Genomic DNA, 21,006 nt, shown 5'->3' with positions numbered 1-21,006 from the left:
TAGTAAGATACCATTAAAAACAAAATAAATAAAATACAAACCTCTAAATTATTTAGCCAAAGATTATTTTCTTCCAGAAACTAGAGCCAAAAAAAATGATTAGATGAGGACTTTTAATTATTATTATTTTTCTTAGGGAACAAAATAAAAACATATTAAACCTTTGGAAAGGACCATGGGTAATGCTCATCATTTCCTACGTAGTAGCACCTACCTTTCATCACACCTAAATTCTGCAGTTGTGCCTCCAGATAGTTTTCCAGTTAATATTCTTTTATCAGATTCTCTGACTGTTGCAAGCATGACTGTTTGTCTAATGACCTCATTCTAGGTCAAGAAACATTAGCAGTTAATGTGGTCTCTTTAGTGTCTAATGTTGGAAGCCATTGAGTGAAAGGATATATAACTGGGCTCTCCTGAATATGTTTAGGAGATAATATAATAGATATTCTGATTCCAGTTACAGCCTTACTTATAACTGCAATCAAGTTGAGTCTGCAAAAACTCAGTGATTCTATAACCATATTATCAGGCAACAGAATGATCGTGTATCTTGTTCTCTTCTCCCTCCTACCTACCCACCCACCTCTGCTTTTCTGTTGCATAACCCCCTATACAGATGACAGTCTGGGGAGAAATGTACTTATTTAATATTAATTTATAAAATTGTAGAGTAAAATCCATTATTTTACTGTCTAGTCATGGGTTACAGCTTTAATTCAATATTAACCCAAAATTTAAAAAATGTTAATACTTACATTAGTGTCCTTAAGACTTTTGTTTTTCCCGTCTCAAGTATTTTGAAGGGGAGATTAACTTGATCATCTCTGGATATGGGCTAGGGTGACAGGAACTGTTTGAGTAACAGGTATTGTGCTACGTTGCTAACATAATGTCATTTTGTCCTCATCGTAACCGTATTTTATGTGTGAGGAAGCTGAGACTCAGAACATGAAATAATTTGCCCAGTGTTACGTGCAAGTGTCATCAGCCAGATTTGAACACAGATCTGACTACAAAACCTATTCCGTTTCCCCACAGTCTGCCTTTCTGATTTCAGTAATAAAAATAATAGCTAGAATTTTTGTATGTGCGTGAGGAGCCAGGCACGGTCCGGAATGCTTTACACACATGCATTATCTCATTTAATCCCCACAAAAACCCATAAAAGAAGGTAGGAAGCTAGGGTTAAGTAACTTGTCTAAGGTAACCAGAGCTCGTGACTGATGGACCTAAACGGTCTCTCTCACTCCAAGGTCCGTGCTCCCAATGGAGATTCTGTAATGCCATCCTTGAGTGTACCCAGTGTTTTCAGTCTTATTGATTAGCATTATAAAAAGAAAAAGATGCATGATGTCTAAGGACAGGCTTGTTTGACTGTAAAGAGAATTCTATTAAGTGGTTAATCATTGGTTGTATTTAAAATCCTAAGTTTCTTTCGAGTCTTGGGCTTTTGCTTAGAGTAGCATTAAATAGTGGGCACATGTGGCATCATACAATGGTGGAATGACAGTGAGAGATATGGAGAGGCTCTATGGGTCAGACCAGCCCCACCTCCAAAAAATATCGTGTATACATCCGCTTCTTTTCATCTCTGTCACTGCAACCTCAGCCAGGCCCCATCATCTTTTACCTGGATTATGACGGTAGCTTCAAAATGATCTTCCTGCCTAAAACTTTTCAGTGGATTCCTACTGCATAAAGAATATGAATTCAAGTTTCTTATTGTTTCTCTTAATTCAGCCCTGCCTCTTCTTGTTCGGCGCTCCCCCTGTTCACTGTTACTGGTCCTCATGTTCCTGGACATGCCAGGCTCATTCTTGCCTCCAGGGCTCTGCTTCTGCTCTTCCCTGGTTGCGTTTACACTGTCCCTCTTCCCTTGTTGAGGGCCTCATTGAGGTCTCAACTCAGCGTCTCCTTGGAGAGGCCTTTCCTTACCACGCAGTGTGAAACAGCACCGGCAGTAGTGATAACAGCAACAACAGTGAGAACAGCTAACGTGTATTGAGCTCTTTCCATATGCCAGGCATTGTTCTCTACATTTAGTAACTCCCCATGTCCTCACTGAGGACATGGGGGTAGGTACTATTGAGGTAGGTACTATTATCATCTCCATTATATAGACGACGAAACTGAAGCACAGAGTTCTATCAATCATTCTATCAGTCAGTTGTTTTATTTTCTTTATCATGCTTACCATGATCTGTGATTATCTTCTCCTCTAGAAAATCAGTTCCTGACAGAAGGGACCTTATCTTATTTTCTGCTATTTTGTAGCTTTTTTAAAAATGCCTGGCACTTAGTAGGCACTTGTGTTCAACTTACGTTGAATGAATGATTGAACGAATGAACAATGGGTCTTACTGATTGGGTCATGATATTGTGATGAGAAATGGGAAATTTCAGAGTTCTGCTGTCATTGTATGAGAGAACAAAAGCCTTTCCCTTAAATAACTGTTGAGCGTTTTCCTTCTCTGTTACATTGGACTGTGTGCATATAAGCATGTGACCATGAATCTGGGCAGAGGAAGAAAGGAAAACTATGTGTCAACATACTCAGTAACCCGGTAGTCGCTGGTCAACAGGTGGGTGCCAGGTAGTTGCTGACAACAGATTATAGTCGCTACTGATCTTTTCTAATGTGGAGATTTAGCCGTGATCACAAAACACCATTTGACTTGGTGACTTAGTTCTGGCTGCAGATTATGTAAGGCAGCTGTTGCTGTGAAATGTCTGCCTCAAGTAGGGAAATTTTTTTATTTCATTTTTAAAATTTCCCTATTCTTGTGAACAAATGACATATTGACTTTTTTCTCCCTGGTGCCCAACAGGTACTAATTTCACAGGACTTTGGAGCTGAAAGAGAATGTCAGATTATTAGCCTACCTTTCTCATTTTACCAGGCAAGAGAATGACCCCCAGGGAGTGAGTGGTTTGCACAGAGTCACGTGAGTAATCAGTGGAAGCACTAGAGCTCATCTCACAACCACTAAGTGGGTTTAATGATGGAAAACTGTTAGGGGAAGAGGAGTGCTTGTTCACTTCAGGGCCATGCTTAGGATGCTGACCCATGAGCATCTTTATTTTTATTATATAATAATACATATTATATAAAATAAATTATATAAAATATATTTTAAATAAATAAAATATATATAATACATTATATAATGTAATAAAAGGACTCTTTATTTCCCTATACTGAAATTCTTGGTTTCTCTCAAGTCTAGAAGTAGCATTTGGTAATTTTATAACTAAGCATGCAGAATTTGGCCTGGTAAAATCTCTGATTTGGTGTGTGCTTATTCTAAGTAATTTTATCATTAAAATACTAAGTAATTTTATCATTAATTAAAATAAACCACAATTCAAAAAGCAAAACTGCTTTTCTTCTGGGGGAAAGAATAATCTTTACAACAGTAAAGTTTCTAATAGTGCTTTACAAGCACTAAGTATGGAATTTTCAGTATATCTGGAATTCTGAATTACTGAATCATTGTCTATTCTATTTGGCCTAAATAAGGAAAAGTCTTCTCCTTGTGCATTTTTTAATAAAAATGAGTGCAGAATAGTTTCTTTGGGGAGACTGGCTTGGTACTGGTGGGTTTTAAGACATTACATGTGTTGGCAAGTGGTTTCAGAAGCCACTATTGAGCCTTGTTCCTCTCTTTTCCTTAAAGTGATGGGTGTGTGAATGTGTCTGCCAAGATTTGCCCTGTAGAACTTTTAGTTTAAGAAGTGTAATGATGCTATTAATGGATGCCAAATGCCTGACTGAGCACTGAGGACACTGGAGTGAATGCCTGAGTGATTCTTCTGGAAAATCCAAAATGTAGTGAAGGAGTGTGTATCTGGTGCACTGTCATCATTAGTTTGTGTGTCTGTACTTGGGGGCCAGCCATGTTGAGATGCCCCCAAGAACTTGAAAATGAGAGAAATGAGCTTGCCTTCTTATTTCTTGATAAGATCAAACATGATAGGAGCAGAGTCACCTGCAAGAGGGGCAGATTTGTTCCTAGGCCTGCAAGGTTTGATGGTAATCCCACTGGCAGATTAAATGTCAATTCAAATTTGGTGGTGGAGATGGTCAGGAAAGGGGTGAGTCAGAGAGTTAAACATTGGCAGCATTCTTCTCAGCTCTGTGGAGGGGAAGAGAAGTGTTGGCCAACAGATTTCAAGTATCGTGGCCCCACTGCCAAAGTATTCCAGGAGACTTTGAAGATTTTGGCTCTGTGGGTGCATCTACCCCTGTGTGGGGTGGGTATATCAGGCTGTGCTGGCCCAATGCTGTTAGACTCAGGTCATCTACCAGAGGGTTGCCTTGGTGCTCACCTTTTCACAGTATCACTTGGTCCTTTGATCTTCTATGTCGGCCAACATGGGAGAATTGAATTGATTATGGGACTTCAATTACTCTAGTTCCTATGGCAATTATTTCTCATCATAAATTTACTAATTGTCATTTTAGATTTATGCATCAATCTTACAGGCTTGGGTGGTAACCTGTGTCTGCTTCTAAGAGAGGGATCTGTTCTTGATGTATTGCTAAATATGTTTTTGCTCATTTGTTAATTCATCAGACATTGAGTGCTTCCTGTGAGCCAGAGGTATAGTATTCGGATAACTCTCAGCGTAATAGGGGAAGCAGGTGAATTGGCAGTTATAAGGTAAAGAATTACCGCTCTGGACATTACTTGGGAGGCAGTGTGCCAGCTTGCCGTTTCTATGAGGCTCAACATATGAATTTATCATTGTTTAGTCCTGTTAACTCTTCAAGTATAATAGCTTGCATTTATTGTGTACTTAAATATGAGGCATTTTGTTAAGTACTTTGCATAAATTCTTCCATTTAATACCAACTATTTCATACAATATTTCTGTCTCAGCAACTAGAAAACTGAAGCCTAATAGGAGTAACTAACTACCTAAAGTCATGTTTTATTCTTGGCTTTGCCATTTACCAGGTACTGTCCCTTTGACTATACTTGATATGGGGTTTGAACGTATTCCAAGATGGGCTTCAGAGTTCACTCTGGACCATCTCAGTACTGACCCCTGATCACTGAGGGGATCCCAGAGTGGTCAGCCGAACCCCTGTGAGTCCATTTCCACGAATGCACAAGCATTGTGTGCCTTCTGTGTGCAATTATTGTGCTAGGAAAAGCTGCAGGAGATGCTGAAGAGCATGATGAAGATGTGTTTCTTTCTCTTGGCAAGCTTTGCTTTTCACATAACTTAAGGACAAAGCAGTCTGGAAAAGCCTGACCTTCCAGGAAGACTCCACGAGAACAGTTAATAGATACACGGCCTCACTCTTCCTCCACTGCATCTGCAAGAGGATGACGCAAAAGCTGGTTTGGTTCTCAGTAGCCCTTAGGAGTCAAGACAGGTGGATTAAGAGCTGCTAATGAATTTTAATGACTTGTGTGAACAAGCCCTCTAAATTATTAAACAAATCCTAAGGGACATAGCTTCCCTCCTTAAAACAAAGGATAGACCACATATGGGAAGGAATAGCAATTGTGCCATTGAAGTTTTACCTTCTTTGGGGCAGAGTGGTAGGAGGATTCTCCCTTAGATTACCTTTGCACCACTATGCATCAATATCTCAGTGAAGGCATTGCCCAGATATGAACACGGAACTCTTTTTGCAGTCATCATAGCTGTTGAAGGGGGCAATTTGCAGAGGAAATTTAAAAAAGAAAAAAAAAGGCATAAAAATAGGGTTGTCTGTATATTGAGTGGCTGTTGAATTGAATGTAGGGAATGTGTTTTCCCCTCTAACCCAGAAGTAGGAGATCAAAATTGCTACCCACCTCTCTCAAAGCATTGGTTCATTAATTCCAGTAGAAGAGCCGTGTTTCTCTTCTACACTGAGGGAGTCTGGATTGATATGTTACCCACATGTCCAGACCTAACTTACCTGTTTTTGCAATGTAAGGTAAGAGTTCATTGAGGATTCTAATTATAATAGTTACAAACTCGCACATTCCAAATTAGTAAGACTATCACCCTTTTTCCCAGATGCCTTCATGGAGTATTGGTGAGGACTTCTGGGGTTAGGTGCATTCACTCAGATATTCCTGAGGATCTCTGAGGTTGCTATGCCTGCTCACTGCTAGCTTGCTGCCACCTGCTAGAGGTAAATAGGGAATCGGGTGCATATACAAGGTGGTATCTGCAACCTCTGGTCTTATCCTGGGAGTGGCCCTCAGGTACTTGTGGGGTCTCTTTGTCACTGCTGATGGAGGAACCTGTGTGGCTGAGCTCGCTGGAGCCCTGAGGAGACAGAGCAGGGGTGACCACCAGCTCCCATTGGCTGAGTGCCTCACTCCCTGCTCTCGGTGCAGGTCTCCCTCCCTCCTTCAGTATCACAGCTGCTCATCCCACTGCCTGAGCCCCACGGGTTCTGCTCCATAGACTTAGCTTCCCGCGCACCATCTTTCCAAGGCTTTTCCATGGTGCCTGAGGGAAGAAAGCTTAAGGCATCAGCAATATTCTGTGTCTAGAACCATCCATTCCCTTCACTGGCCTTACTCTTGAGAACACCAGTCTAGACTTTCCCCCTCATTAGAGTTTTTTCTCTAGAGGTCCCTTATTATCAGACCTTAGTTGGAGCCCTACTAGTCCATTAGGATTGCTTTAATTACTCCGATTCCCATTTAAGGGAAAGGGTTGCTTCCAATCGCTTTGTCTCAGGAGAGTCCTTTGTTCTGTAGAAATATTTGGGTACAAATTAGTATGTGAGGGGGAGATGTGATGTCCAACTCCACCTGGCAGCATTTGAGACCCCAATGTAAATGGATATGTCAGGTGAGGAGTGACACCTAACTCCTCAGCTAAGAACGTCCAAGGCCCAGGCCAAAGTCCAGCTACATAAAGTAAGTACAACCTGAGGACATCAGTTCAGAGCAGAGTAGAGAGCTGGTTTTCCTGAGGCTCTCTGTCCAGTTGAGGTGCCAGAAACAGTACACCATGATCTTTGTGCTGCCCTGAAGGAAAAATCTAATAAAAGATTTTTAAGAATTTTTAAGATTGATATGCCTCTATTTGATAATCCATGTCTTAATCTGTTTGGGCTGCTATAACAAAATACCATAGAGTGGGCAGCTTATGAACAACAGAAATTTATTTTTATTTTTTGGTAAGGAAGATTGGCCCTGAGCTAACATCTGTTGCCAGTCTTCCTCCTTTTGCTTGAGGAAGATTGGCCCTGAGCTAACATCTGTGCCAGTCTTCCTCTATTTTGTATATGGGATGCCACCACAGCATGGCTTGATGAGCGGTGTGTAGATCCATGCCTGGGATTTGAACCCCCAAACCCTGGGCTGCTGAAGCTGGAGCATGTGAACTTAACCACTATACCACTAGGCCGGCCCCAACAACAGAAATTTATTTCTCACAATTCTGGAGGCTGGGAAGTCAAGATCAAGGCACCGACAGATTAGGTTTATGGTGACGATTCGCTTCCTGGTTTACCGATGGCCATCTTCTTGCTGTGTCCTCACATGGTGGAAGGGGAAGGGGTCTCTTTTACAAGGGCTCTAATTGCTTCATAAGGGCTCTACCCTTATGACCTAATCACCTCCCAAAAGCCTCACCTCCTAAGGCGGTCACATTGCGGGAGAGGATTTCAACATAGGAATTTTGGAGGAGACACAAACATTCAGTCATAGCAATCTATGTGAAATTTTGATTATATAAAACTAGGGAGAAAAGCTTGTGTTGTATCTAAAACATGGTGTAATGAAAGATAATTATTCACCATGTGACTGTGGGCAAAGCTGCTGATGTGTCTAAAACTGTGAAATAGATATGACAGTACTTAATTTGGAGCCATGTGACCTCCTGAGCGATGTATAAATGTATAAAATGTGTAATAAAAGTATGAAATGTGACTCTCACCTTGTGCGTCTCCTTGGAAAGCTTTCTGTGGCTCACTGCCAACGCGAGGATGTGATCCAGACTTCTTCACAAGCATGCGAGGTCCTCCAAGATCAGCCTGTGTGCTTTCTCCGCTCAGTATCTATCTCACCTGTCTTTACCTTGCCCTTTGCCTGTGCGTCAGCTGTATTGCCCTGTGTGCACTCCCCTGCACACACTACACTGTTTCTCATCCCCCCACCCCCACCCCAGTCCCTATTCTCACCTTTGTAGAAAGCCTAATGATCTTCTGACTTCATGTAACAACAAAACCCCACAGGCAAGCTTTTCTTGTACAGTTTGTTACCAGCACGTGGCTGTCATTAGTATCTTTATCAGTGGGAGGAGGAGCAGTTTTTTGCCCACAAAAAGACGGCCAAATAACCACTCCTTTGTCGTTTGGTATTTATTCGGGAAACGTTTGAGTACCTGATGTTTGTTGGTACAGGTGTTAGAAAGATGAGTAACACACCGTCTGTGGCTCGAGAGAGCTCCCATTCTGATGGGGGAACACTGACTCATAATAAGCAGAGAGTAACAAAACTTTGTGGTAAGTGTTTTGCTGGGGACAAGAGAGGTGCAGAGGGGTGTGGCAGCACAGAGAAGGTTCAGTGACTTTGGCATCCTAGAATACTTCAGAAGAGACGCTATGTCACCAGGTTTTATGGGAAGAGTTGGCAGTGGATAGGCAGAAAAGAAGAAAAATGGAAATTTGAGATACAGTACTGTTGGTGACCTTTTCTAGGAAAGGGATAAGGGATAACTGATTTAATCCGGTGTCATTTAATTGTCACTAGAAGGTAAAATAAGTAGTTTAAAGTTTTCTCTGTTCTTCCAGAAGTTGTATGTATTTTTAAAAAGTGGTGTCGACATTGTAACAAAGTGTTCCCAGTTGAAATTGCCTGAATCTGTTGCATTGCTACAATGATTGTGAGATGATTTGAAATGATCTTAAGAAATTTAAAATTCATTGTGAACATAAATTCTAATTAGTGGAAACATTAAGATGATCATAGTGAGTTAGATAATTGTGGTGGTTGCCTATTTAAACCTTAATGTTTATCCTTTTTCTGTCGTCACCCAAAAAGGAAAAAACAGAAAAACATTAAACGTGTATGCTTAAATTTTTTATTTTTTATTTTTTTATTTTTTATTTTTTTATTTTTTAAAAAGCCGGTTTCTTTCTTTTTTTTTTTTTTAATTTTTATTTATTTTATTTTTTTCCCCCCCAAAGCCCCAGTAGATAGTTGTATGTCATAGTTGCATAGCCTTCTAGTTGCTGTATGGGACGCGGCCTCATCGTGGCCGGAGAAGCAGTGCGTCGGTGCCCGCCCAGGATCTGAACCCGGGCCGCCAGCAGCGGAGTGCACGCACTTAACCGCTAAGCCACGGGGCCAGCCCTAAATTTTTTAAATATTATTTTAAATTACTTCTGTCATCTTAGTCTTGTCTAAAACTGTAATGTAAATCATTTTAAATATTTTGTTGCTTTTGGACATATTATTATGTAATGGAAGGAAATAAGTTGAACATTTATGGGGAAAAGATGAGTAAAAATTGAAAATTGATGTTACTGTTTTTGAAATAGGTCAGTTTTTACATGACTACTAAACGCTACCTTTTAAATTTAGTAGAAATGTTTGATGTGGGATTTTCCTTTTTGTTATAAAAGAAATGACGCCAATAAGGCAGAAGCATGTAGCTTTTAACAGATTTTAGGTTCTAGAATAGTAATGAAATGTGTTTTTGGTCTAGATAATGAAATGAAACATTTCTTATCAAGTAAGAAGACTCTCTCTCTTTAAGGTTATGAGAAGACCGATGATGTCTCCGAGAAGACTTCACTGGCTGACCAGGAGGAAAAACGGACTATATTCATCAACCAGCCTCAGCTGACAAAATTTTGCAATAACCATGTCAGGTAGGAACTACCAAAGAATGCTGTGGGACCAGCAGAACCCGATAGGCCATCTCCCCTGCCTAGCCAAGATGGAAGTGCTTGTAAAGAGCTTTCAGTTACATCAGTTAACATTTGAGAGCTTACTGGAGGTAGTGTGAATTGGCTGTTTCTCCATCTTCTAGCCAATAAGGAGATGTTAATAAGACTCTGGAAGCAGGAAGGAGCGGAAAGGATGAGCAGCCGTATTCTACCAGTTCTAAATATAGTGTCTGAATAGTGAAAGCTGCTCCTGGGTAAATGCCTTTGTCTTAACCTTTGTCTTGAACCTGTTAATAGAATGATGAATTATTGTTACTGGTTAACAAGTTTTAACATTTTAGAAGAGGTCTTTGCAATTCTTTGCTGAGAACTCCTTTTTGTTAAATAGTCTTTATTGACTTTTGGTAGTTGCAAAATTTAGTATGGTGTTGAGGAATGGAGGGCTATGAGAATTACTTTACTGTTACATTTTCATTCCAACAATAATATAGAAAGTATCGCTGTTACAAGCACTGTTCACTAAGAGGTCTCTGGAACCAAGGGAACACTCTCCTGCTAGCCCAGTGTTTCTCCAGTGGCAAAATTCCTAGATATGAGAAATGCCCGTTTAAAATTAATATTTAAAACTTCAAATTCTAGAGTAACTTTTCTCAGTTTGGGGAATGTGGCATGTGTCCCTTTAATCTCCTTTCTATTTAATTAATGAGAGGAAGATTGGATGTTTCCAAGACCTAAATGGTGATATCTTACTGATTGTGGACATGTCTGGTGTGTGTAGTGTGGAGTCCTAGCCAAGTTCCTAAAGGGGCCATGAAGAAAATTCAAACAGAGTGCCAGAAAACTCCCCATTTCTCTGAAGTTATCCAGGGAAGGCAACTATATTTAAAGTTTCTCGTCCTGCTCAAATTGCTGAATTTTTTGTGCAAGATTTTATTTTCTATTAACGTATTACACACTATCTTAACTATTTAAGTTGCTCTTTGTAAGCTACTCCTAGTAATGGTAAACAGGATGACTGGCCAAAGAGAACAAAGATATTATGCAGAAAATTAAACTCTTATTATTTAACCAGTTCCTTGGACTCCTTTTCATTTAGGTTAATAACCATTTGCAATATTGTCCAAATTTGAAACAGAGAGCAAATGTTCATCTAATTTTTTATATGGTGATAGTATTATTTTGTAAACATGAGTGCTAATTTTGGAGTAATTAAGTTTTATGTTACTTTCATTTTTGTTTTCTAGCACTGCAAAATACAACATAATCACATTCCTTCCAAGATTTCTCTACTCACAGTTCAGAAGAGCTGCGAATTCATTTTTTCTCTTTATTGCACTGCTTCAGGTAAAGTCATGTCGTAAAACCTTGGTTCAAAGTCAATCGTTCAGATATTAATAAATGTTTTTGTTAAGCCTGTGAGCAATCTTCTGAAACATCTAAACGCAGAGAGGTAAGCTGGTTTGGGTGGACATTTCCAGCTCCTGCTACAAAGCAGTGTCAGAATTCTACTAGTCGTGGGTCACTTAACAATGGGGATACATTCTAAGAAATGCGTTGTGAGGCAATTTCATCCTTGTGCAAACATCACAGAGTGTACTTACACAAACCTAGATGGTACAGCCTACCAAACACCTAGGCTATGTGGCACTAATCTTATGGGACCACCATTGTATATGTGGTCCGTCATTGACTGAAATGTCATTACACGGCACATGACTGTACCTCTTCGAGCCTTTTGATTCATTTTTATCAGCTTATTTTAAACATTTTGTAGATTTTATGTGGCAAGGACTATTCATTTTGGGTGGTAAAGGGGGATGGGACTTATTCTTAAAATATTAACTTATTTTGGTAAGAGGAAAGCTGTCAATTCTGAACCTTAGAATCAAAGAATTACCATTTTAAATCTTGTTTCTCTTTATATTTGAGTTAGTTGTAATCGGAAAAAGATGTTTCATTTTATCAAAAAGTAGCATACATTCATTGTGAAAAGAATTAGAAAACCCAACAAAGCATCAAGAAAAAAGTTTAAAACTCTTATTATTGTACCATGCACAGGCAACTACTCTCTTAAAATTTGGTTGTATATCCTTCTGGTCTTTTCTTTTTCTCCCGAATATTGTTTGTTGATTTAGTTTACAAAAGGGGATCATAGAGTACATATATTTTATTCTGCTTTAGCCATATAATAATGTGTGAATATTTTCCCACGTGATTCATTGTATTTTTAAAATATGGTTGTTAATGGTTGTATGATATATATGGATATACTATGAGTTATTTAACCAGTCCTCCTTTGTAGGTGTCAGACCTACAGACAACTGCTTGCCATCAAGCTAATTCACATATTCTCTTCCAGCTACTTATTAGATACAAGCAAATTGCCCCACCCGGCACTAGTCGGCCAAGATAGTAAAATCAGCGAGGCACATTTTAGGAGGCACTAAGACTTCATTGTTTTTAAATATATTATAAACTTTCAAGTTCTCACTGGATGTCTCTTCCCTTTTTTTTTTTTTTCTGTCTTCAAATAGCAAATACCTGATGTGTCACCAACAGGTCGCTACACAACACTGGTTCCTCTCCTATTTATTTTAGCTGTGGCAGCTGTCAAAGAGATAATAGAAGATATTGTGAGTATTTAATTTTTTTCATAATCAAAGAGACTTTTATTTTTTATATACGTATTTAAAAATATTAGTTTCTTTTGAAGTTATTTAATTCTCATCACAGGCCATTTAAAATGCCCATTCAACTTAAAAGTGTATGTAGAATATGCTCCCCCCCCCCGGAGTTAATTCCTATTGATTTCTATAGGATTAATATTGCAGAATGCTTTTTACAGTGTTCTCTTAAGTTTGTAGTTTATTAATGAAAGAAATTAATTTGAATGTAATAATTAGTTGGAGAGAAAACTGTATTTGAACGTTATTTTCAGTTATGTTTAATTTTCAATTTGAACATTAGGTTAAACACAGTAACCTCCAAGTTATCTAAATGTAAAGGAGTTTTTTTGGTTTTTTTTATTTTTAAATTTGTATACCATAGTTTTCACCTTACTAAATACCTTTGATTCCTTTTCATCTTATTTTAGTAGTTCTAAGTTTCCTTTCATCTTAATTTATTAGAAGAAAGTAACAGCAAATTTGCTCTAAGTTTCCTTTCATCTTAATTTATTAAAAGAAAGTAACAGCAAATTTGCTACTTTTATTATTCTGTAGTAGTAGAGAAAAGAAGTCAGTTTCCCCTTTATAAAATAAGTTCCCTAAATAAATTCAGGCTTTTTTCCCCTCTGTTTTATCATTTTTTTAACTACCTTAGTTGAGGAAGCCAATTTTTTTTTCTATGCTGTTTAAATACTTTGCCTGTCTGAAATGACCTTTTGTCAAGCCTTAGGCAAGTCAGATGGTAAGGCGAGGAAAGGCTGAGATATTCTTTAGAAAGCTCCAATTTAAAGTTGCACAAACATTAATATTATTTCTGTAGAGATTCAGACTGAGGTCTCATTAAAAACACGTGAGCCGTGGCATCAGCAGACCCATTAGAAATGGGTCAACTGACTGTTTAGATTATCAGTCTCAAAAACATCCAAGCGTCTAAGCATACAGAGGTTGTACGTGTGTGCGTGCATGTGTGCGAATCATAGTCCTCTTGACTGGAAATGATGTACTTGGTGGGGACCACTAGCTGAACATTTACAGGACTCTCTTCTCACCTGTATTGCTCCACACAGACTTACCATCCTTTAAATTGTGCTTGGATTTGTCATTCCATAAGGATTGGTCTTGACTACAGTTTTGTCTCTTTCTTGGCCTTATGTGCTCCTTTTTCTTTTCTTTGTTTAACCTAATTTTCATTGAGCATCTGTTATTTACTAGACATTATGCTATTGTTTTTGCAAGTTTTTTTTCTCATTTAGTTCCTTCAGTAACTTTGAAAGTTGATATTAACCCCATTTTAAAGGTAAGGAAGCTGAGGCTTAGAGAGGTCATGTAACTTGTCCAAGACATCGATGGAATCAGAATCCTATTCTGTCCAGTTCTCTTCCTCTGTATTATTGTGACAAGTCACCATCAATAAAATTAATAACATTTATTGAGCTTCTGGGTTCCATGTACTTGCTCCACATCCTTTATGTTTACTAAATCTTATAACAATCTTTTAAAGGATTATTGATATTATCTCCATTTTATAGGTGAGAGAGGGAAAGCACTGAGGGGTAAAGTAACTCACCCACAGTCACACAGCTAATAACTGTGGCTGTCAGAATTCAAACAAGGCACTTTGGCTCCAGAGTCTTGCCCTGTGATCACTGCTCTCAACTACTTCTCCTATCTTTTTTTAAATGTCTTTTCCCTAGCAAAACTATAAGCTCTCTAGCTATGGTTTCTAGTAGCCCTCTCTATGAAAATACATGATAAATAAAATGATATCCAAGAATTTTTTTTCTAACATTTTTCTAATAATTTTTTTATTGGTATGATGGAATAATTGGGTACTATTAGAAAGCAGCTAATCAGGCAGTTCCTGAAGGATGTAATAATCGTATTGTGGGGTAATAATAATATCTGAAGTCATTTTTCAATAAAATCAGTGGTAAGAAATTGACTAAAAATGGTCTGTAAGAATGATTTAAGAAGAAGTTTATATCAACGTATAAGGTGATAGAAAGTTTGAAATATTACTCCCTAGAAAAGGGAAAAAATCAAATAATAGTTTAGATAGTTGGACAGAGAGTATCTTTATCAGTAGTTATAATGAATACATATATTTGTTCATTCATTCAACAAAAGTATATGAAGCAGTACTTAGGTTCCAGGCATCCATTAGGATATGTATTAGGATGTGTTCAACTTTTGCTATGATAATAATCACATCCCAAATGTCGTGGCTTGAACGTAAGTATATTTTTCACATCCTCAAAGACACTGCAGGTTTTTGTCTGGGAGGAAGGAACAGCAGGAAGCACCACTGTTGGTATAGTAACTCAGGGATGCAGCTGAATCAAGGCTCTGCTGTGTGGAATATTTGTGGTCACCAGAGCAGAGGAAGAGAGAGAATGGAGGTCTCTCTTCTATGTTTTGGCCCAGTAATGATGCACATCACATCTGCTCACAGCTCAATATTAGAACTGGTGGTGTGACAAAAGGGTGGTTTAATCTCAGTGTCCATGGAAATAGAGAACTAGATCTTGGGGAAGACTAGTAATGTCTGTCACTCTTACATCAGTGAATAAAACAGAGCTTATGTTCTAGTCAATCTCCCTTTATATTCTATTAAACAACATTTTAAAAAATTTTACAGAGCCAGCCCTGATGGCTTAGTGGTTAAAGTTCCACACACTCCGCTTTGGCTGCCCAGGTTCAGTTCCCGGGCGCAGAACCACATCACTTGTCTGTAAGTAGCCATGCTGTGGTGGCAGCTCACATGAAAGAACTAGAAGGACTTACAACTAGAATATACAACTATGCACTGGGGCTTTGAGCAGGGAAAAAAAAGGAGGAGAGGAAGATTGGCAACAGATGTTAGCTCAGAGCAAATCTTCCCCAGCAAAAACAAACAAACAAACAAACAAAACCTGTAAAAAAATAAATAAATAAAACAGTAAGAATTACCTTCAGGTGAGATACCTAAGACTTACCTACTCTAGTGCATTTTAATTCTTGATGCTTTGGACGGCTTAACACAATATGAGTTCCTATGAAACTACTCTAAAATTGATGGAGAACTCTTTTTTTTTTTAAAGCTGCATCTTGTCAAATGCCAATTCTTATAGTAAGAGTCAAGGCTGTTCAGTTGATAATATTCACCACTAAAAACATACCTTCTTTGCTATACACTTGTTAACTTAAACACTGATAAACTTTATTCATTATAAAACAAATGCTTTTTAAAGTTTACAGTGTTCAGAGACCAAATACTGGGAATACGCTAAGAGGTAAAAGTAGCCATGATAGAGCTTACAGTCCAGTAGAAGAGATAGACATTAATAAAGTAACCACACCAGCTGTTATGAGAATTAAATGATGCACTGAAGTCCTTGGAACAGCACCTAGTGTATAGTAAGTGATGAATAAATGTTAACTGTATTGTCATCATCCAAAGATCCTTTGGACAAAAATATAGACAATGGATTGGAAGGAAAACAGAGAGCATTTGTGTAGACTCCTTAGAAGAATATTCTAGTAGTTGGTATCAAAAAATGAAGATACTTTAGACCAAGTAGTATTGTAGAGATAAAGAAATATGGAAAAATGAATTCAATATATATTTAGGAGTAAAATTGACAAGACTTACACCATCTGACATGCTACATAGCTTACTTATTTTTGTTCATATTCTATCTCCAACCACTAGAATGTAAGCTCCATGAGAGCGAGAAGTTTTGTCTCTTGTTCATTGTGTATCCTCAGCAATAGTAACAGGGTCTGGCACATAGCGTTTAGTAAACATTTATTGAATGAAGAAATGGATGGGAGTGAGAGAAGATGTAAGCATGACTCTCAAATTCTTAGCTTGTGCAAGTGGATGATGTATATTTCCATGCCTGAGACAAGGACCAAGTCTTGGGGGTTCAAGTCATAGATTGCCTTTTAGACATAGTTTGAGATGTCTTTGAGGCTACCAGAGGGAGATGTCAAGGAGGCAACTAGATGTAACTGTCTGGAGTTTAGATGAGAGTCTTGGCTGGTACATATTTATTTATCGGTTATAATTGAAACTGCAGGTATGAAAGAGTTGGGCTAGGAAGAGAGGGTATAGAGTGAGAAGCGAAGAGCACCAAGGAGTAAGCCTTGAGGAATTCCATTACTGAATAACAAGCGAGGAGACAAAGAAGAAGGAGCCAGGATGCAGGGGGAACACCTGGGCAATGATGTGATAGGAAATGCCTAGGGAGGAGGAGTTTTCAAAAGGAGGGAGTGGTCAGCATTGCATACTTAAGTGTCCTAAAGTTCATGGCACTGTATATGCAGTCTAGTTTATTGATGCACTGCCAGTTAAATATTGATGATAATAAATAATTCACTAGCTTTCAGTGATAGTAAATGAATTCTGATTATAGGACAGTAGAGGTATTTGAACTCAGAATAACTATATTTTTTCTGAACTATTAGTTTTAAAAGGAGTAATTATCTCTTTAGGAAAAAATGCTTTCTTTTTGTAGTCATAGAATTAGAATCTGCCTAACTGGGTGGATCCTTATGTATGTTAAACACAGTTGTTTCTTGACAAGTACCCTAATTTATTCTGTGGTGGGAAGATTGAGGAGAGAGATGCTCCTATACAAGAATTCTCTGTAGATGGAAAGGAATGTTCAGGATCTCCTTAGGTTTCACTAAGATTAAATTTCCTGTTTGAAGTGGAATGTTTCATTAATTAGCTTTTATTTGTCTCCTTCAGTTGAAAGTCTGTTATAAATGTGCATTGTTTTGGAAATATTTGCACCTACTTTGAATGTCTGATTTTACCTTGGACCATTATTTTGGACTAAAATTTATTTAGGGTTACTTTTTGTTTTTCTTAAGATTTTTATTAACAAACAAAAAAGTAAATATTTTAGAGTTTTATCAAATATAAAGTATTCTCTACTGATGCTGCAAATTTAACAGAACTTAAAAATTCATTTAAGAATATTTGCTGGCAAATCATGTGCTTACTTTTAGAAGCAATCATTTTCCTATTAAAAGTCTACATTATTATTTAAAATACTCACTGACTTCTATCAACGAGTATTTTCTTTTGAGAAAGAATTGTAGTGTGTTCCTGCATATGGATGTGGCAAGAATCATTTTCAGCCAGCCTTCCACAGAGGCATGTTGAATGCTCTATTTGCATTTCGTGCAGTTCAGCGGCTGATTGTTCGGATGAACTGAATCCACACTGCCAGCTATTATGCCACTCCTCCTGAGCCCTGCTGTGTCTTGGAGAAGTACAAATCTGCAACTCCAGGCTTTTCTCTTGGAGAGTGTTTTCATCTGTGCACTGTGCTTCTAAAAACCGTGTGTCTTCTCAAATGGAAAACTTAGGAACTCATTTGTTTTATATTGGTTCCAACCCACCTTATAGTCAGATATGTGAGCTAAATCTCACCTTGGGCTTCATATAATACACTCTTTGAGCACAGGGTTAGTTACACTCAACACTTTTCTCCAATGTCACTGGAGGCTGATGTCTTATCCTCGATGCTGTGAGTTTAGACAGAAGCCATGGAAAACCTCTAGTTGAACCATAGAAAAGAGCGAGTCTCCCCTGGTCACTCAAACTCGCACCTTTCCTCTGACTTTCGGTTTCTTTTTCTTACTGCTATAAAACCTTGGCTTAGGTCAGTCTTCAAACACACCCACCTAGACTGAGACTAACTCACCTGTTTACCATTTAATTTTTATTGGTGATTTTGGGAGGAACAAGAATAGGATCATGTGATTTAGTGGCTTGTGATTTTGGGGGAGGGGAGCTGTTGAGCAGTAGATAGAAGAGGCTTTATGCAGATGGTAGATGTATTTGGTTCTAGTCATTGACAGACATCAGCACATCATTAAATTATAGAGGGTGTACTCAGCTTAATTAGGTAATGAATTTCATAAGAAGTTGAAATATTCAGTATCATTATTAAGTGGGAGTTATTATAGATAATCCTCTTGGGTAATCATCATTTTTTTTTTTTTTGGTAAGGAGATCAGCCCTGTGCTAACATCTGCCAATCCTCCTCTTTTTTTTGCTGAGGAAGACTGGCCCTGGGCTAACATCCGTGCCCATCTTCCTCCACTTTATATGGGACGCCACCACAGCATGGCTTGCCAAGCAGTGCGTCGGTGCGCGCCCAGGATCTGAACCGGCGAACCCCGGGCCGCTACAACGGAGCGCACGCACTTAACTGCTTGCGCCGCCGGGCCGGCCCCGGTAATCGTCTTTTTTAAGTGAGTTATTTAAGCAAAAGACTAAATCAGCCTCTCAGCTCAAACTTTTCTAATACATTACAGTTTTAATCTTACCTATATAATAATGTAAAATCCTTCTGAGGACCACACACTTGGGCTCCCAGAAGAGGAATACTATAAAAGATGCTGTGGATTGCTTTCAGTTTTAAAATTCCTGAGTACCTTCTGATTCCTCCCATCACCCCACCCCTGGCATTCTTATAACATTGATTATGGGTGTGAAAGGATAAAAACCTTGAAAAACAAAAGTTAAAAGAAATCTCTTTTGTTATAGGTGCTATTTAGTTTTATTAATCTCATTCACTTTTTCACAGTTTTTGTTTTGCTTTTAAACTTTAGAAACGACATAAAGCTGATAATGCAGTGAACAAGAAACAGACACAAGGTAGGAATTTCACATTTTATTACTCGTATCTGTGAAATATACTCATAATAATATATACAAATCACTTCAATTAAATGTAATTCAATTGAGAGTACTGTGTATCTCTTAAGTTTTTGTTCCAGGGTAGATTCTTGCTTTGTAGTATTTGTTAGCATGACACTTAAATTCACATTAGAGTGATTTACAGTGGTAATACTTTTGAAAGGTAAAATTTTTAATGTATTTAAGTACCTCATAACAATGTGCTCTCGAGTACTATACTGTCCATAACATCTGCAGTTGTTTTGGTGGTGTTAAATGCGAAAAAAATGTATTCATTTTGTTTGTGATCTATAGATGTTACTCGAGAAAATGTTTATAGAGAATCAGATGTGGTGTTGCTTGAGTAAAAGGCATACTGGAAGCCCTTTGAGTTATACTGTACATGCAGGTGACATATGCTCCAGAAATAAATAAAATTAAAACCAGGCCGGCTTCTGGAAAGTGTATGGCATTTTGGCATGACTCTTTTGTTGTGGGTCTCATTTTGACACAGCCAAAAACAAAATGACCTTCAACACAAACAAATAGATCGTTATGCGCTCAGATTTTTAAAAAATACCCAGCAACATGTGAAACAGACATCTTATCCCATCCCTGAGCTCTCCTCTTCTGAGAATCTCATCTCTCTCTGAAGTTCCCTCATGTGATGAGGATCAGTCATGTCTGCCAAAATTAGCTAGTAATTAAAAACAGTATTTTTATACTGCTGTGATTTTTATGGGATGCTGTCAAAGTGCTCTGCTTGTCTTCTCACCATCTTCCATCAAAGGAATTATCTGCTGATTTTTGATACATTTGAGGAAGGTAAATTTATTAAAGTATCACCTAATAAGTTAACAAAATATTTACTGAGATTGTATTATTTATTATGAGACATATGAAAAATATAAGTTGGGAACCATATAAGAGCAAAGGTAAGAAATGATCTTATATGGAAAATGAAGAGTTTGGATTACATGATCTCAATGTCTCTCTAGATTTTTGTGGCAAATAATGGTTCCTATGTCAAATGCTATATGGATTCAAAAGAAGGAGAGAAAATTGTGGGGTAACTTGAGCTAGATCTTGAATTTTAGGAAAACTTTGGATGAGCAAATGCACCTGGGGAAGACATTACATGTGGGTTGAGTGAGAAAGGAGGAAGAGAAGTTATCCTGAACAGAGATGAAGATGATGTTGGATTGCTGTGATGAACCGTTATGAGAGTGCAGCTGAAGAAAGGAGATTCATATCAAAGGGAAGCAAACACATAATTAAAAAGTAGGCCAGGGTCAAATTTTACAGGGCCTTGAATGCCAGGCGAAGGAGATTCCAACTTTTCTTGTGCACACTGAGTAGCCGTTGAAGGTTTACAAGCCAAAAGAGACAGGATGGGGGCTGGCCCGGTGGCATAGTGGTTAAGTTCAGGCACTCCGCTTCAGCAGCCCCGGGGTTTGCTGGTTTGGATCTCGGGCGCGGACCTGCACACCGCTCATCAAGCCATGCTGTGGCATGTCCCACATACAAAATGGAGGAAGATTGGCATAGATGTTAGCTCAAGGACAGTCCTCCTCAAGCAAAAAAAAAGAGGAAGATTGGCAACAGATGTTAGCTCAGGGCCAATCTTCCTCACCAAAACAAAAGAGAGAGAGAGACAGGATGAACATGCAGGTTCAAGATGGAGAGCAGAATGAAATGGAGTAGGGGGCTATTAGAATCCTGGGACAAAGCTACTCCAGGAGTTTAGGTGGGAAGTGTCAGCCATAGGAATTGAAAGGGAAAAAACACAGATGTTTCAG

General features: G+C 38.4%; 1 protein-coding gene across 3 annotated transcripts in view; it reads left to right on the top strand.

Annotated features, from left to right (window-relative positions):
* The window catches only part of ATP8A1 (ATPase phospholipid transporting 8A1), a 218,155-nt gene that overhangs the window by 20,503 nt on the left and 176,646 nt on the right, over positions 1-21,006 (top strand). For 2 of the 3 annotated variants that reach the window (XM_058546980.1, XM_058546979.1), the window contains exons 2-5: positions 9,730-9,844; positions 11,107-11,206; positions 12,397-12,495; positions 19,141-19,186. In XM_058546980.1, the coding sequence (XP_058402963.1) occupies positions 9,730-9,844; positions 11,107-11,206; positions 12,397-12,495; positions 19,141-19,186 (360 nt within the window). Of the gene's footprint in view, positions 1-9,729; positions 9,845-11,106; positions 11,207-12,396; positions 12,496-19,140; positions 19,187-21,006 lie in introns of those variants that run through there. The other variant, XM_058546981.1, reaches the window with a different exon arrangement.

This window comes from Diceros bicornis, chromosome 8 (genome assembly GCF_020826845.1).
Source record: "Diceros bicornis minor isolate mBicDic1 chromosome 8, mDicBic1.mat.cur, whole genome shotgun sequence".
Taxonomy (NCBI): Eukaryota; Metazoa; Chordata; class Mammalia; order Perissodactyla; family Rhinocerotidae; genus Diceros; species Diceros bicornis.
Note: the sequence above shows the minus strand (reverse complement) of the source record. Positions and strands in the feature narration are given on the sequence as shown.